General features: G+C 39.4%; 1 protein-coding gene across 5 annotated transcripts in view; it reads right to left on the reverse strand.

The window, feature by feature from the left end:
* Positions 1 to 10,290: 10,290 nt before the first annotated feature.
* LOC137866245 (microtubule cross-linking factor 1) overlaps positions 10,291 to 18,760 on the reverse strand; it is a 63,092-nt gene continuing 54,622 nt past the window's right edge. For 2 of the 5 annotated variants that reach the window (XM_068702022.1, XM_068702021.1), the window contains one exon: positions 10,291 to 11,501. In XM_068702022.1, coding sequence (XP_068558123.1) covers positions 11,298 to 11,501 — 204 coding nt within the window. In that variant the 3' untranslated portion in view covers positions 10,291 to 11,297. Of the gene's footprint in view, positions 11,502 to 16,456; positions 16,515 to 18,619; positions 18,645 to 18,760 lie in introns of all 5 variants that reach the window. The other 3 variants (XR_011102101.1, XM_068702023.1, XM_068702025.1) reach the window with 3 other exon arrangements.

The following is an 18,760-nucleotide window of genomic DNA, read 5'->3' on the forward strand; positions in this document are numbered from 1 at the left end:
TGTATGTTTGTGTAGGTGGGGAGGACGAGGAAAGAGGAGCCCAGTAACACGTCAATGGGTAATATTACATCATCACCCCCAGCAGCAGAGGAGGGGTTACCATGGCAACCTCTTCATCCCCACTTTCTCAATCCCCCCCCCCCCGCCCAGAAAAAAGCCCTCCTTCTGCCTTTTTACCACAACAGCAGTCTGCAGATGTTTTGTAACCTGACGACCCTGACTTTCTGGTCTCGCACACGCGCACACACACACACACACACACACACACACGCGCGCACACTTTCTGCATCTCTTGACCTTATTTATGCCATTAAAAACATGTTTTTCAAGCAAAAAACAAGTATGCGCCATACCATAATCTTTCTGTCGACAGCTTGCTGGTGTGCATTATACTGAAAGGTGAACGTTTTCACTCTTTTATTCATAGGTCATATGTCATCCTTGATATCATTAAGATATATAAAATGAAAAGATATTGTGGCAGCACATTAAAAACGTCCAATCCGAATAATCTATACTCTCCACCAACCCCACCAAAAATACATTGAAATAGAAACAACAGCATTGAAACCAATTAAGGAAACGTATCAAAAAACAAAGACACACAAACGTGCACACAGCATCCAATCTGAGACGAGCTTCACACGTCGAGTCAACATTTCCACAAAACACTCTTCCCATGCATAGTTCTTTCATAAGCTAAAGCGAAGAGAAACTGACAGCTCTATCCATCCTAAAATAAAGGAAACATCTAGAAAACTAGTATTGGATGTCACGTGCAGAGTAAAACATCAACTGATATAGCCTAGAACAAAATATGCTCGTCCTCGCAACCAAAACGTTTCCAAAAATATGGAAGGAAAAAAATACCCCAAATCTTTAGAGACAAATACTCAGATTCTACAGTTTTGCTTCTCATGACTGGTAAGAACATTAACGACTGATCAGAGAATAACTGAACCGTTTCCTTCCACAATAATGAAACAGATTTGCAACATAAGTAATAATAATTAATAATGTAATTCTTCTTCTGTTATGTGGCATTTAAAATATATATATAGAGAGTTTTTTTCCCAATATTTTACCCAACCCATTTATATCATTATATCATAGATCAACCTTTATGATGCCAGAGCAGTTTATCAATAAGTCACTGTGTGCCATAATGTCTTCTTGTCGATATCCAGCTGACTGTCACTTTGTCAGGACCGCTCTGTCAGCAGTGACCACCTCCCTCCTAACAGCCCTCGATGCTTTAAAGTCAGAGTTTGTGAAACTCAATCTCCTTAATTCAGTTACAAACACAAAACTGCTGCGTGTGTTAAACTGATACCTGAGGCCAATATTTGATTGTAAAAAATGGAACAAAGGATATCAGATATCTGATATAATGTGGATGTTACAGTTCCGTTGATTAGACGGTTATCCTAGAATTGATTAATATTTGATTTTTTACATCTCAACACTAAGCGCAAATTTAACGATTTGTTAAATTAACATTTTGGCAAAAAAAAGGGTGTTGGAACACATTCTGAACACCTCAATACATGTGGAAAACAGAGAATATTGCAAACACATTTTAAATGAACATGTTTCTATACTAATCTGAAAGGAAGAACAGAACATTGTGTGAAGCATTATAACTCCTCTCCAACCTTCCTCAACCGCAAGCTGCCGGAGGATTACGGCCCAAAATCCTCCATTGTTTCTGATGCGGTATCACACCGGCTCAGAGAGAGAGAGAGAGAGAGAGAGAGAGAGAGAGAGAGAGAGAGAGAGAGAGAGAGAGAGAGAGAGAGAGACTCAGATGTTGTGGGACCCAGAGGTTTCTCTGCTTTACATTCCGTTCTGTGTGGAGGCAAAGCCCCGCTGTGAGTGAGCTCTGTATGTGTATGTGTGTGTGTGTGTGTGTGTGTGTGTGTGTGTGTGTATGTGTGTGTGTGTGTGTGTGAGAGAGACTGGGCCCGTCCAAAGCAAATTACACAAACAAAAGAGGAATCAAGGAGGCACCAAATGAATGGCGTCTTTTTGTTTCTGCTTTTCAAAAGACAGACAGATGGTCTAACTGAACTTGAAGCCCACTGGACATTTTGTTATTTTAAAATGTACTGTACGTAGAAGAGGACGGCCTCTAGGTAACCTGGGGTCAATCACAGGACAAACGATAAGCGCAACAAAATGAAGCTTGTATACGAATTACACTGAACAGACCAATGTGGTATTTGTCTTGTATTTGAATATTCCCATTTCCATTTGGGAAAACTCAATGATATGCTACTTTATCCACCACATTTCAGAAGGAAATGATACATTGGTTACTGAAAATTAGCCGAACAAAGTGATGAAGCATTCAAGTAAATTTGACTGATTTACTCTTATCTCTACACTTCATAACATTGGAACTCCACTGCTTGTTTTAGTCATTACTGCAAAACCTCACCTCAGTGAGTCTGTGACTTACTGAGAGTCTGTTTAGTTTGTACTAAGTTGGCCTGCTACAATGGTCGCGAAGGCAATGGTACAAATAAAAATGGCTGCCGCTCTGACCAACCTGCTACATTGATTTGAATGGGAATGTCCGTTCTACCCCGATTTTATTTCTATGTTGTTCACCGTTTCTTCTTTCCTTCCTCTTTAATCATCACACGATCCCTCAGATTTATCTTGTGACCCTTATGAAGGGGCACCGACCTCATAAAACCACCTGGCAAACTGTAAATAAAGATGTTAAAACTCACTCCAACTCGACCAGCTAGTCTGCCAACACATTGATGCATCAGTATTAATACTGTCATACAATAATATATTAGTCACCAGCTGCCATTTGTCTGAGTAAGAGTACTTTTACTTTTGATACTTTAAAAGAGAGATCTTCTTCCTCGTCAAAACCTGCTGCCTCCATTACTCACATTAATGTAGCCTTCGATCTTCCCCTTTGACTACTATTCATTGATACTATTTCTGTTCTATAACTTAAGTAGACATTTAAATACAGGACTTGTAATGGAGTATTTTAAGATTGGTTGGAACTTTTAATTAAAGGATCAGAGTACTTCCTCCACCGCTGGTTTCCACACCTTACATAGCCAAATCATAAATGTACTTTGCCGTATTTCTCTCGTTGAGTTGTTTTCATGCCTTCTGAAAATGTTTCCCTCTCTGAACTTACTGTTTCTGATTCGACGACAGCCTGAGCGACGGCCCTGCTGCTTTAGTTCGGGGTTCAAAACGGCCGTCACACTCTTCAGCACAATGGGACTGTCTGTTTACTCGCACAATAGTGCATTTCATGTGGAGTTAAAATCCAACAACAACAAGAAAACAACCCAACTTGACACCCAGCCTCTGCCATGCCGTTTCCCCAGCATGAACACCTTAGTAGCTGTCTCTGCTCTGGACTGTGGGCCTTTTCCCTCACGTGAATAATGATGGAACAGAAAGTGAGGAGAAGTGAAGGGCCTCCGGGCAAAGCTCTCGCTCAATATGAAGTCTCCTGTGGGCTTTTTCTATCGTTGGCATGACAACCTCTCAGCTAATGGCACAGCCGGGCCCATTGTGTCGCTCATTGTCCGTTTGAGGCTTTCGCACACAGCTGCAGGCATGTGCAATTTGGGGTCCAACTTTTGACAGATTGCACGCTGAACGAGTCGGCGTGGAGCCTCAGAAACGTTAATTCTGTCATCAGGACACACAGAGAGCGAGGGCGGTTTAGTAAAACTGCTTTGATTCTGTCTTTGGTCATGTCAGATTGTACATGCTGTTATTCAACTGTCTGGACATCAGGTCTCTTTTTTAATACATTTAAACAGGGAAAGGTTTCATTCACTATTCATAAAGGGGTTTTAAAAGGGTTTCAGAATTGTTAATAGTAACAATTCATCTGATTATAAAACTCTTCTGCCTGAACAGTCTCATTGCTTAGGATGCATGCGTTTGTGAAGTAGTGAGCATACGACTTAAAAATGAGGCTTTGATTATAATCCACTAAACCGAGAGATTCAGATGTTTTGATGTTATTAATTCATCAAGAATTTTCTTTTTTTGGTTCTTCGTTCACCATGGAGGCATGCAAAAAAAACAGTTTTCTTCAAGAATTCAAGGAAACATGTAATTGACACACAAATAGTCAAGTATTACTTTAAGGGATTGTCACTTTACATTTCTGTCCAGCAAATATTTGCTTCATCTGCCATTCACTCCAATTAAAAAAAAAGGGAGACAGTATCAATATTAATCTATTTCACACCTGGTTAGAAGAAATAGTTACTAAATGGTTAATAAACGTCTCCTTTCTCCCTCTCCTGATATGAATGTCGTCTTCTTTGTGGCTAGTACGGAGGTGGTGATTTCAAAAATCTGCTGTGAGAGACAGACTTTTGGTATTTTCCTCTGAAGTCACAATTTTCGTGTTGACTTCCAATCAGATGTTTTGGTGTCAGGAACGCAGAGATAAGACTTGACAGGACACTCTTCTGCGGTCTCACTCTGTGATGAGTTTAATAAACGGAGTGAATTTCTACATAGAAAAACAGCATTCTGCTGCTTTTGAACAAACAAATCTGCAAAGGAAACCCATCTGTCTCCCTCTATAGTGGCCGCAGATTGTTTTGACATCCACTGGACTTTAACCCTGCACATCGATCCCCAGTGTTCAGACCCAACTGTCACACGAGTCCTCAAACTGGCAGCTGCAAACTCCACTAAACAAGGCCAAAGAGAAAACGAGAGGCTGGTCTCATCTGTTTAGTCGAACACACACAGATTCGGGAACACAAGAGGAAACTGCTCTAAACAATCTGACAGAGATGCCCAGACAGCCGAGGCTGCATTATTCATCATCGCAGCCGCGGAGAAAAAACTTTTTATCTTTTTCAATCACAGTCAAATGTTCAAAAGCAGTTTTTTTTAGAAGTCAGACACTCACAGTTTAACTCAGTGTGCTTTAAAAACCCACCTGAACTGGATGTCACACCAGTTTTGGCCAGAAAGAAACAAATTGATATTGATTATTCTGTTAGTTTTTCCCACAAATGAAAATAGATTTCTTTTTGCATCAAGCGTCCTGAAATTTATTCATGGATCAGCATTTTTTGGATTTCAAACTGTTGACTCTGCATGACTCAAAGCAGTAAAGACAATGCAGTGACCTGTTAAAATGTTTTTACAGGTCTGAAACTATTTTATAAGACAGTGTGACTTTGTTTATTTTTTCAATGTGTGCCGTCAAAGACAATACTAATTTTGGCTCAGCAGATCACTGAGTGTCCTTACAAACAGCCAGTAGCCTCTAAGCATCATTTATTTTTCTTATCAATTAATTGGATCAAGTGACTTTGTAAAGTAGTTTGTGTTAACTGTAAGGTGATCAGACGGCGGACGATAAATCACAAACTTAATCCTATTTTTATTCTACTAAATAACATTGAATGATATATTAAGGTTTTTTTAATTAAGGAACATAATATGTAATGAAGAGGGGGTGACGGCGTAAAACTAAAAATCCTTTTATCAGTTCAACAAAGATGGTCATGGGATGTTATTTGTATTCACCCTTTAATCAAGCAGTGCGTATTGTTGTTAAAATTGGTTGTTGGTGGCCTGGGATGAGATTTAAAAGGCACATAAAGAAGGTTCAGAACACAAACTGTTCAGGATTTATGTCTTAAAACTGTGATTGAGCCCTCCTGCAACTCATTCATTATTACGGTGAGAGCTCAACACTCTGCTTTACTGAAGAAAAGACAAGCAAATGAAGAGAACACGTTTAACGAATATGTCACATTTCTTTAAAATGCTGCAAATAACAGGAGTCTAAAGCGCAAAAAAAGATTACATATACAAACATTTAATCAGAGGTGGAACAAAGTAAGTCTCAAGTCTTGACCATAAAGTCCTGAGTCAAGTCTGAAATCAAGTCCCCAACTTAAGACCAAGTTCCAAACAGGCCATTATGAAAGGCAATTTTTTATTCTTGATTTATCAAGAAAACAACCCTGCCCCAAATAAGAGCACAACAAAAGTAACTGGATTGTCCACAAGACTTGTTCAACTTAAAACAACTTTTAGGTACTCATTTGGATAATCGTCCTTCATGGACTCCCCATGTCAGTCACATACTAAGAAACATCACTAACACAACATTTTGTGTGATGTACTATGTATGAGGCTAATTGTGGGTTGTCTTACTTGTATGTAATACAATCTATCTATTAAAGTGATATCTTTATCTCTAAAACCTCTTGGAAGAATAGTCCAGTTGGGCTAAAAGAAAAATCAAATCAAATAGATTCCTTAATGCGACCAAGTAATCCAACGGAAAAAATGCTTAATTAATATCCTCCCTTCAAAATGCAAAAATACATACCAGGAAAAAGCAATTGAAAAAGCACTGGAAAAAAAAAATCTCCAAAAAGGGAACAAACTCACCAGATGTCAGCTATGAAAACAACTAATCTGGCCTTGGCTGTTTAATCTTTATGGTCCTCAGTAAAGACAGGTGTCCCTGCTGTCTTCAGTCAGTCGAGGTACCAGCATAAGGAGATTTATGTGGTTATTCTCCTCAGAAGGCTGCCAGGCTCCAGCCTTACTCATCCATCTCTCCTCACAAACAAAAAAAACAAAATACTCTCCACAAACAACTCTCCTGCCTTTGTTCCCCAGGCCACGCCCTCTTTCACCTGTCGGGAGCTGAACACCTGACCAGTGTTGACTTGTGGGAGGCGACAAGTTGAAGACGGTGTGAAAGGGACACCGTGAGGTTAAACCGTTAAACCTTCTATAGTTAATGTATTTGTAGCGGTGTCACAACTCACAGCTGTTTTAGGACATTAATGAGCCTTTTAGAAATAAAGAGAATAAACTATACGTGTCACCCGTTTTTAAAGATGCCTGATGTCTTCAGTTGGAACAAATAGAGCAAATTTCGGGTCTGAAAAGCAAAGCCAATGCTGAAGTGCAACTCACGTTGCAAAAATAAATCAGATTATGTGGAAGTCTATGAGAAAATGACTCTACTTCTCACTTGATTTATCACCTCAGTCATAAACTCACTCAAGTCTTCAATACAGCATGATGTTCATTCAGCAAATGATGGTCCAATTTAAAGTAAAACAGACGATAAAGCACGGTGTGCTTTAGGGCGTGGCTTGTGATTGACAGGTTGCTACTACAGCGTTGTCCGGTCTGGGAGTTACCTCTGTGTTCGTCTTACATCTTTAACCCTTTCTTTCACAGTGAGTTTTCAGTTCATGAAAGTTAATTGTAACATTTTGGTTTCCAAAAAATGTCTTAAACAGCATTCACTTAGCTCCACCCTCCCGTTTCACTTTTAGTTGCAAAAAACAAGATGGCAACGAACAAAAACTTGAGGCTTCAAACAGCAGAACACAAACCAAGGCTTGACGTCACGCTGACTACGTCCACTTCTTATATAAAGTCTATGGCTAAGTGCCACGGAGACGGACGCAAAAATTTAAAGTATTGATAGAATTCATACATTTGGTAGTTGTCGATTTCTTTATAGAATAATTACAGCCTTATTTTTAATTCTTAAAAAAGAAAACCAATGAAAGACAAAAAATCCAAGATTCATTTTGAGGATATGAACCCTTTCCGCTCTATTCATTCCTCCGGCAGGCTGCTTCAACACCTGAGAGGCTGAAAGCTAAAAGCTTCCTCATCAAAGGTTTCAGTTCATAAACAGCAGCAGAGGTTGAAGTGCCACCTTCAGAAACTCTGTCTGAAAATGTCACACATCAAATTTAAAGTGTTACGACTTGTCCTGCTCTTTCTTTGCTTCCTGGACATCCGCAGTATTTTAGCGTGACTTCTGTTTCACAGAGGTCACGCCCTTCTTGCTGCAGACGTTATTACAGCAGAGTCCAGCGTTTAGAGACTAGCAGTGTGCTGTATGTGTGCGGAGGGACTTCAGGACTAAATTATTCAGCAGTGGTGGGTTTCTCTCAAGGCGGATGGAAGTAAAAGCAGAGCATCTTCGTCTTCTTCCCTCCCCTGACCTGCTCGGTGCCATCAGCAGCTCCCAGAGTGCAGCTGGGCCGCATTAATTATTCATCATTATAACTCAATGAAAGGTATACGGGGGCCTTCAGATCTCTGCCTCTTTATCGCTCCCTCTTTCCTGCTCTCCAACAATCAGCTTTTTCTCCCTAAGAGCCAATAAAACCTTTGAGTTCTCCAGTTAAAGCCAACAGTTTTGAAATTTACAGATTTAATTATCGCGCTGTTATTTCTTCTCAAGACGTGAAAAGCTGAAAATGAGCAGAATAAAGCAAGAACGAGATATTTGTCTTTATTAGCTGGCAGCAACATCAACTTCAAGAGGCTGCTGCACCTTAAACATAAACTTTTATTCGTTTTATTAGAGGGGCTAGTTCACCTAAATACCTTTCATTTAGTACTCAAGATCAGTCTTGGTCTACTTTTTGAAATTATCCGTATTGTCTTGGAACCGACTACATTTCTACTGGTTACTCGACTGTACCAACATTTTGATTTCCACGATGAGCGGCTGTCAAATACATCCCTGTAAAACCAAAAGACGCGGTTAAAACAAATCTAAAACTGCCCAAAACAAGTCGACTTAACAACTCATTTCATTCACAGTAATGACAGTCGCTGGTGAAAATGATCTGTGCTTTTTTAATGTAAAGGAAAATAACATAGTCTAAAAAGGATCCAGTCATAGACAAACTTAAAATTAAAGGGTCAGTTCGCTTCAATTTTGCTACCAACTGTCCAACTGGTTTCTTTGAAACACAATGATGTCCATGATCTGTCCCCAACCTTAACCAAGTACTTTCACTTACCTAAACATTACCAAAACATTGAGGATGAAGATCAAAAAACACTCACACAAGTCATTTTTGTCCATACGGGACATTTTGGGAAGACATTAAGGCTTTTTAAAGACATTTTTCAAAGCTTGAGCTCAAACAGAATTACATTTAGCTTTCTTTGAATAGGCCTTTTCACCGCAGACATTTTGATATATCACAAGCAGGAAAAGCACAGACTAGATCAATTATAAAATTATAGATGACTGAATTCCATTAGACATACCATAATGTTTTGTCATATAAACTCAAAGAATATTACATAAAATAGTAATATATATGGACACAACTAAGGACATGTTTGAATAAACTAGTGTAGGTTCATTTTACTGGTCTTTATCTTGCGTGACAAGCTGAGTAACATGAGTAAGGTGACACATTTATGACCGTGATGCAACAGGATTTGACTTCTGGGAGGACGCAATCTTCTTATTCACATTACTGTGTGTGTGTGTGTGTGTGTGTGTGTGTGTCTGTCCCCCCTGACCCACTGTAATCCTGTAGTCTGCACTTTAATCCACACACACACACACACACACACACACACACACACACACACACACACACACACACACACACACACACACACACACGATCCAGGATCAGTCTGTGCCAAGAAGAGAAACTCAGGTCTAATGAAAGAGTGTATAATCTATCATGAGCTGTATCTAACCTTTATAATGGAGAGATAAACAGAAAACAAGACCAACAGATGCAAACCGTAGACTGTACATAAAAGTGTAGGGAGTCACCGTGACGTCAGCCGTTGGTTTGTGGACTACGGTTTTGAAGCCTTAAATTTGGCATTTTGGCCGGCGCCATCTTGGTTATTTGGAACCAGAAGTGACTACATCTGGACGAGAGGGTGGAGCTGGAGAGGAGTGAGGAACCAGCGGGGCCAGTGCCGCTAGCAGCTGGGGCCAGCTTGGTTAGCAAGGTGCCTCTGTAATTCACATCAACTGTGATATTGACTGGCTAACAGAAAACAGGCTTAAAACAAAATGTGTTAAGAGTGTCTTTTAGTACAACTGAACTCTGAACAACGCCATGGTAGCGTCATGGCAACCTTTCACTTAAAGCAGCCACGTCCTTAATTATGCACGTCTTTAAGCCTTGATTAATCATTTTAACAGGTGAGTTATATACAAAATTCAACCACGTACAGTTTAATGAACAGGGATATCAGCAATAGATAACAAAACCAACAAAAGATGTTGTACTAGGCTGTGAGCATGTTTAATTCTGCTGTACAGATGGGCATTTTAACATGAGGGTCTATGGGGATGGACTCTACGTTGTCTCAAGTGGCTATTTGAGGAACTTTTGGCACTTCCACGTTGGCTCTATTTTTCAGACCTAAAGGTTGTTTCTTGATGCAAACACAGACACTGAGAGAAGGATATCTTGTAAATACACATTCATGTTTATTACCATTGAGTATTTACATAAGACTATAGATTGTTAGACTTTTTTGACATAGACTTTTCATTTAAAACATTCATATTTTTTTTTTTTCACAATCCCTTTTTCTTGTCAAAAGAAAAAGTAATTCATATCCAATAGTAACAACTGTACAAAGACAGCCTGGTAGGTACAATAACTCACTTAAAAATTCGCATTATTTGAGTCAATGCAAATCTTGTGACAACAAAAACAACAGTTTGAGAGTTCCCATCATAATATTTTCTTTCTTTTTCCCCCCACAGCGGAGCTGAGTGATCACAAATGACTAGAGCTCGTATGTACATGCACTAAAGTGCTAGTGTTCAAAAGGCATGCAAATATTTGACTGATATTTGTACAACTGCCTTCAAAATATGCATAATGTTATTCAGTTTGTTGTCAACCATCTTCTACATGTCTACTGAGCCAAACGTTCATCCCCACCTGAAAATAAAACATTAGCATCAGAAATGACATCATTCGTCTCTGCTTCAGACCCGATGAAGCAGAAGTAGTTTTTTTTTTTTTTTTTTTGCTCTCCTTGAAACTAAACAGAAAAGTCATGCTTCAAAGGCTGGCAACCAAAACACAGAAGGTTTGCTCTTGTTGAAAAAAAAATAGTTTGAACATGAATTGATGTAGGATAATGCAAAAAAGAAAGAAAAATGTAAACAGATGAGCAGAAAAAATCATGTAAACTTCATACAAATGCAACAGCTGACCTACAGTTTACACACATGTGGGGTGATACGAGTAACTCAAGTGTGTGCAGGCACCTCTTATGGAAATGTAGTTTTTAAATCTTTTTTTGATGATATTACAGTACATTCCAGGTTCTTCTAAAAAAGTTCTGGTTCCTCGATGGTCAGCTGGTGCTACTGGGTGGATCCCAACCCCCCCTTCAGGCTCTGTACGATGGGAGTCTCTAGATTTGGGGGGTTTCTGAGGTACTGGGTCTTTTAGGCTGAGGTGGAGGAGGGAGAGAGGAGGTAGAGGACGGCCTCACGCTGGCTCCTCGCCCTCCTGGATGGTCTCCCTGTGTCCCGGCGGCAGGAAGGTGAACCTCCTCTTTGTGCCCTCGCTCCACTTGGGGGAGGAGGAGGGGGAGCGGGAGGCCCAGCGCGAGGGGGGGCGGCGGTTGGCCGGGCGGGCTGGTCTCAGGAAACAGGAGTCCAGGGGTGGAGCCACCGGAGAGCGAGGCAGGTCCTGTCAATGACAAGGAGCTGTCAGTGATGGGGGGGGGGGGGGGCAACTAGGCGAAATAAACAGGAAGTAAACAGATTTAAACATAAATGAAAGAAAGTGAAAGCGTGAGCAGGGTGATGATGTATAAATGATGTTAATAAAAAATTGAAGGGATTAATCTTCAAGTTTAAGCAAAGAAGGACTGAATGTGTGAAAAAGAAAAATAATTTTCTCAGGCAATTCTTATTGTTTGATTGATTTCTAAATGTCTAGATCAACTAGACCAGATGAGTTAAAGATGTTAAGACATCTAGGTTATAAATATAATATATTGTTATAAAATGTGTATTCAGGAACTGACTATGAGCTGTACATGTGTACATGTTTACATCCCTTCACACAAATACAGAGTAATCAGATGAAGACAACAGTTTGATTAACTACACTGAGGTATTCCCATAAGCATAATTCTTATCAATTCAGATTTTCTGATATTCTTTTTTCAATTTCAGACAAAGTAATTGTGTATCACAATATCTCGATATATGATTTCATCATGATTAAATTGAAAGATGCTAAATTATCATTTTGAGTTATCACCCAGCCCTACTTCTATCCACCAAATCAATACTAAATGGTAACTTCTGAGGCTGCAGTTAATGTAGTTGTATTTCTAATCTCCTGGTCCCCTCATGGACTTAAATGAGGGATAAAATATTAAAGACAGCTTTAAAAAGATGTAATGCTGATAGCCAATATGAAGGGATGAGGAGCGAAACAATGTGGATGAAACTGAAAAAAACAAAAACAATTTTAAAGCTAAAATAAAATGAACCAATAAGATCCACACCCTCTCTCAGCGACTCACATTTGAACTCACCATCTGCTCAGGTAATCATGGGGTCAGATACACAGGAGTGATGTGTAATATGCAAATAGAATCATTTAACAATGACTGCTGACCCTGACATTTACGGTGTCCCTCAACACTTTGACAGTGTTCAGTCACCCACTGATTAGAGGAGCTAATGATGCACATCTGGTTTCACTGATCGAGATAATCTGCTTTAAAATCACAAGCAAAACCACATAAAAATCAATTTTAAAAAATCCCAACAAGAAGTGTGACCGTTCAACACAAATAAAACTACCACAACTTAGACAAGCTTTGACTGATAAACTAACTGATTAACAGGCAAAACACTTCAAATGATATAAAATAAAAATGATACACCCTGATAATGGTTTCATATTTCATTTTATCACGGGCGTTATTACAGTGCGACTTGGAAACTTTTCAGAGAGTGCGTCGTAGTCCGACTTGGCGCTTAATAAGGTTGAACAAATAAACATGGAGGCCTTTAATCAGCCAAAGTCCCTTATTCAAAGTAACTGCACATTTTACTGGATACAACGTTATATTGTCAACGGACAGTGTTCAACATGGGACCATCTCCCATCTCTGTCATTAGTGAAACGAGAAGGAAGCAGCCTTTTTCAAAATAAGATCCAGGCGAAAAAAACACAACCACAAACTGCAGCCTCAAAAACAAGTGAAGGACAAACTGTCCTGGTTTATCTCTAAACATGGATGCAGTCTGTTTCACATCCATTTATGTCACGATGACTGAGGTGCATGACAGATTAATGCAAACACAGGGGTTTATGAATCTGGTTCAAGACTGTGTATGCATATTTCTGCTGAGGCATGCAGACAGATTAACGGTGAGTAAATTACAGACACTAGATGAAAACAGTCAGAGTGAGTAAAAAGAGGGCAATAACAAGAGAGAAACGTGGCTGTGGGTGAGTTTTCTTCCCCCTCGTCAGAAGGATGTCAGAGTGTGATTGGGTGAATGATCACAACCGAGACATCACACCATTGGCCTGATTTATAAATAGCTCATCTCCAGGCATTAGATTTTGGCTGAAGGATGGGAGACATCGAGTCCACAAAGTAACGATCTAGTTCTGCTAAAAATACACGGCGATGAGGCTGCGGTGGCATGAGAGGATGATGAATGAGATGAATGGAAAGACCCGCCAGAGAGTGATGTACTACAAAAACTGCAGTTCTGGTGAACTGGCGGGAAAACAAGTCACAGAGACGGATGGGCGGCGTCTCCATCAATAAATAATTTGTTTATGATTATAACTGATGGATTGTGTACACACACCGGAAATACAGAGAAGTCGTTTTTTAATGGACGGCTTGTGGGTTAAAACAAGATTTCCTGTGAGGTGCTAATACATCAGATCACAGGACAACCACAGATCATGCAGCAGTAATGTGAACAGGAAGTCAGTGACAGAAGAGGCTGCTGAAGACAGTAACGTGAACGGCTTCACATCAACTCTGACTTCTCAGTCGATGCTTCGACCTTAAAGGAGAAATCCACCGTAAAACACTTGGGACACCGTTGAAACCGATAATGAGATTGCGTCTGCAGGCATGTTTGAATTTTTTGCCACCATGGATACTTAACCAAATGAAGGATTTGCTGCTAAAATATTCTGTCTTTCTTAAAACATCAACATGTTACATTATTTTTGGCCTAAGACAAGAAAGCGGTTAAGTTGTAACCCTAACCTAAGGGAGAAGCATTGCACCTAAAGCACAAAAGCTAAATAACCTTCACAACTGAACAAAAGTTAAGCTCTAATGCGCAATTTCATGGCACTAGAATTTGATGGACGATCATAATAGGCCAAGTCCATAAAAACCAAAACTGCCACGTTTCAATATGAACACTCTGATATACGCTAACACTCAGTTTTTATGGTTGAATACCTGCATTTTGACAATAATAGATGAGGGTGAAAAGGTTTCAATTTCATAGTTATTTAATACATTTGGCCAATGCATGAGTAAATTAACAGTTTTAAATAGTGTTGTCTGTTAAAGCCTCTCTTTATGAATGTGGTTTTAAGAGGAGATGCACACGTATCAAAGCAGACCAGAACTCTTTGCATTTGTTTTTTTTTTTAAGTATTTTTGCATAATGTAGGAAATGATTAACTGAACTACAAGCAGGCGAGGGAAGCAGAGGAACTCAGCACTCGTCATGAAAATACACCGACGGGCTGATAACATGTTACAACAGTGTAAGAGCATCTGATGGTGGATCTTCCCTTTAAGCATGCACAATGGACTAGAGAAAGCAGTTAATATCCACCAGGCGTCAAACACAATCCTGACAGGTGATAGAGTGTAGAAAGTGATGAGTGTTAGAAGCAGTCGTCTTCGGTTAATCTTTCGAGGACTTGTTAGTGCGAGAGGAAATGGCTAGGGGGAACTGGAAGAGGGAAGAGGAAAGAAACCACTGTATGGACAAAAGGGTGAAAATAGTAAAACATCCCAAGACAATGTCACAGTCCATCAAGTCGCACACGTGGTGACAAAAAAAGAGGAGCACCTGGTAGAAACACAATGTTAGAGTCATCCAGGTCATCATTATATGCAGGGCCCTCAAAACAACCTGCACTGAGGAATGTGTGAAACGTCCAAAAGAGTCGATCTTTGTTTGTGTCACCTTTACTGGTTCAGATGTTATCTGATCAGCAGGCAAGACACAACCTGACGACTCTTTGGATCACGTGGACTGAGTTTGCTTTAAAGGACCATAACGGCAGTTTTGCAGGATCCTTCCAGTTGATGTCAAATCACATATAATTTACATTACCGCCAAAACCCTTGTTTTATTTCTTCTCTGGGTGGAATGACAATCAACTTGTTGAACCGTGAAAAACTACTTCATTACAGATAATGTTTCCGTTTTTTGTGTCGTCACACGAGTGCATCTATGTTCCTCTGCTCAGTATCCTCTTGACCTATTATTAATGTTCCCAGTGTCCTTAATCTCTTATAATGAGGACCCTCTGAACATGGGGATGACTTGTCATCCCACACTAATACTGTGCAGAGAGCAGGAATTGTTGCACCTGCAATTTAAATCGTCCTAAAGTCAGAAACCGTCAAAATGTCAACATTTTATCTTTTTACTTTTTTATGGTCATCTGTAGAGGTTATTTCCATAAAAACACACAATTCAAATGATTATGAAATAAGTTCTTGTATCTTTATTTAAATACTGCTTTGATAAAAGTCTTTGCATTCGCACTTTTAACTATGTATAATAAGACGTTTAGAAGTAATATTAGGACGTTAAACAGGTCATAATTCCCTCTCTTATATCTATTTCATATTGCTGTGAAAACATCTAAAAATCTTATCTTAAACCATTCATTGTAAAGATAAAAAAGAAGTATGTACACTTATTACTATCGGCCATTCGTCAGCATTATAGCATACTTTACCTAGCAGCCAGCTCAGCTTACACATGCTGGCTAATTTAGCTGTTTTTCAACACTAAAATGTCCTCTATCATGAGCAGTGAATGAGTAAATGACTTCACACAGCTGACATCTACTCCTCAACATGAAGCTGTACGGCCAAAGAGTAGTTTTATCAAATGAGTTGCTGCTCTCAGCTGCGATGGATCTCACCAATACAAATCCAGCTTGATAAATGTTTGCTTTAATTGATTAACATTGTCATGCTAGCCTCTTAAAGTTGATTTTCATACCGTTCTGGCTGAAAATGTTTTTAAATCGAATAATCTCAACATGTATGGTATGACACTAGAAAACAGTAGCTGTGATTTATGTGGTTGATGGTCTTAAACATGCAAAAAAACACCATTATGGTCCTTTAAAAAACAGATGATCTATAACAAAGAAACTGATCATGCGTGCATTAACACAAAGATACAGATGTATGGCCGTCACACAACTTTTGACACCACTCCGATGGCTTCACACACTGTCACTCTGCCGTCCTGTGAAGCATGCATTAATGAAGAGGGTGAGGGTGAGGAGGCGGAGGGGTCTGCAGGACGGGCGGTGAGAGCTCCGTGTGGCTGATGAACCCACCGCAAAAGGTTCATAGAGGAAGAGGAGGAGGAAGAGGAACTTACATCACGGAGACAAGCAGAGTTAGAGTCCCCAAGGAGTTGTTAGTATGACAGTGTGGTTCTGGATCAGAGCACAGCGGACAAGGAGGAGGGGAAGGGAGAGATAAAGCCCAAAGGGGAGGAGAGAGGGGGGGGAGGAGGGAAGATAGAGCGGGAAATGTTAATTGGTAAAATTGGGTAAAGAGGAAGTCTGATAAGTCTGACATATCAAAGGCTGAGAGGTTTACCAGAAGATATAAGGTGGCTGATTTCAGTTTGCAGACCACACAGAAAGCTAAACACACACCCATTCACTTTAGACCTGGAAAAAACCACAAGTGGGACCTTGATGTAGATACACAGGCCGGCCGGATATTGTTGGAGATAAATAAAAACATTCAATATGAACGGCTACAAATAAACCAAACTAGGGTTGGATGATGTGACGACATACACCGCGATAAAGGTGATAAAGATACGACCAGGAGAGATCTGTCATCCACTGTACTGCTGAAACGATTAGTCAATTTATCAATCGATCAGAAAATAATCGAAAATAATCATTTGTTATTTATTTAAGCAAATATGAAAAACATTTGCTGATCTTAGCTTTTCAAATGTAAGATTGTGCTGTTTTATTTCTCTGTTTTATACTGTATCGGCGTATATTTTGACATTTAGTCGAACACAACAAACAACGAGAAGACATTGGGAAATTTTGATGGGAAACAACTAAAATAATCGCTGCAGCTGTAATTCACCTAAAAGCAACACATTAAAGTCTGGTTATTTCATCTGAGGACGGTTTCAACGTTATTGAATTTCTAGAAAATTCAAAAATCGCAAAAACACAACTAGTGGATTGAGAGAAAATTGGTGGATAACAATTTTTCATAACTAATCAATTGTTCAAGGAAAAGTACTGCTGGTTACAGATTTTAAATGTGAGAATTTGCTGCTTGTCTCTGTTTTATATCACTCAGTATCTTTCGGTTACACAAAACAAGGAATTTGTGACCCCGATCACAAGATTGTGATTGTGCTTTTTTTTCACTGTTTTCTGACACAGACTAAACTACTTAAGAATGAATTGACAATAATCATTACTATTATTGCTACATAATTTATTCATTGGATTATCAAAAAACAGACGGTAAACTTAGCTAACTAAGCAAATACACTGTTTCGTGAAGCTTTGGTTAGTTCATTTGGTTTACTGGTGGACATTTTGAATTGTTTGAAAGGGATTTTTGATGACGACATTTTCCTTTTCCCCCCACTTCTCTGTGTATATTTATCCATTTGAGGCACACATGCTACACCCGTATCCAGGTCTATATTATATGAACATATTGCGTGCTAAACTACTGTCGCAATCCATTATTTCCATCCGTCATGCACAGAAGGCATCACTTAGCGAATGACTGCAGGAAACATACACTCCACTATCATCCATAAAATCACATATCAGACTCTAATCTTACTCTCGTCTGTTCTGCAGATCAGTGAGCAGCTGGTGAGTCCTTCATGATAGTGGACATATTAATCAGCATATGTGGGAATGTGTTGCTGTTCATGCTATGGTTTCAAATATACAGCGCAAATCTTGGTATATTGTTTTAATGTACAGCTTTAATACAGCATGACCTACTTTTTCTGAAGTTTTAATCTGTCTTTTGTGGCGTGCTGGTAAATACAGTAAACTGAAGGCATTTTTCTTTATATTTCATCATTTAAACATGACCAGAAAGATGGTTTTCTGTCTGTCGTTTATTTTTTTTTCCCACAGGTCAGCTGAATGGGTGGTGAAGAGGGCCCGACCGACGTGTCAGCGCACCTGTTCTTGGTGTATTTTGGTATAGGGGAAATCAAATTGCTTCAAAAACTGGAGCCCCTTAAAATGCTGATTGAACAATTAATCAGAGAATTGCAAATAATGATAAATTATGTAACTCTGTAACTGTGATCTCACTCAGATCATTACTGTGAGATCATTCATTTCACTTCCCCAGTTATCCGACACATAAATCAGGTTTCGGTCGGGCCTCAGTGAAAGTTAAAGCACAGAAATAAAAGACAAACTACAAGAAGAAAGTACAGAAGAAGAAGAAACCGTAAAGAGCCTCTACATACAGCCATGAAGAAAAGTTCAGTATTTTTGAAGAGGGTCAAATATTTTGACATTACCATTGCATCAGTCAGTGCTTTCCATCTGAGAAAAAAGCAACATTTTAGTGATATTATAACGTAGTTGTTAAGCTTTTTCTCTGATTAACCACAGATGCCTTAAAGTTTGTCTTCAACCATTACAAGGAAAATCCAAGGCAA

The sequence above is a fragment of the Cebidichthys violaceus genome, unplaced genomic scaffold (assembly GCF_023349555.1).
Source record: "Cebidichthys violaceus isolate CVI_PGR_0920_01 unplaced genomic scaffold, fCebVio1.0.p SCAF_8, whole genome shotgun sequence".
Classification (NCBI taxonomy): domain Eukaryota; kingdom Metazoa; phylum Chordata; class Actinopteri; order Perciformes; family Stichaeidae; genus Cebidichthys; species Cebidichthys violaceus.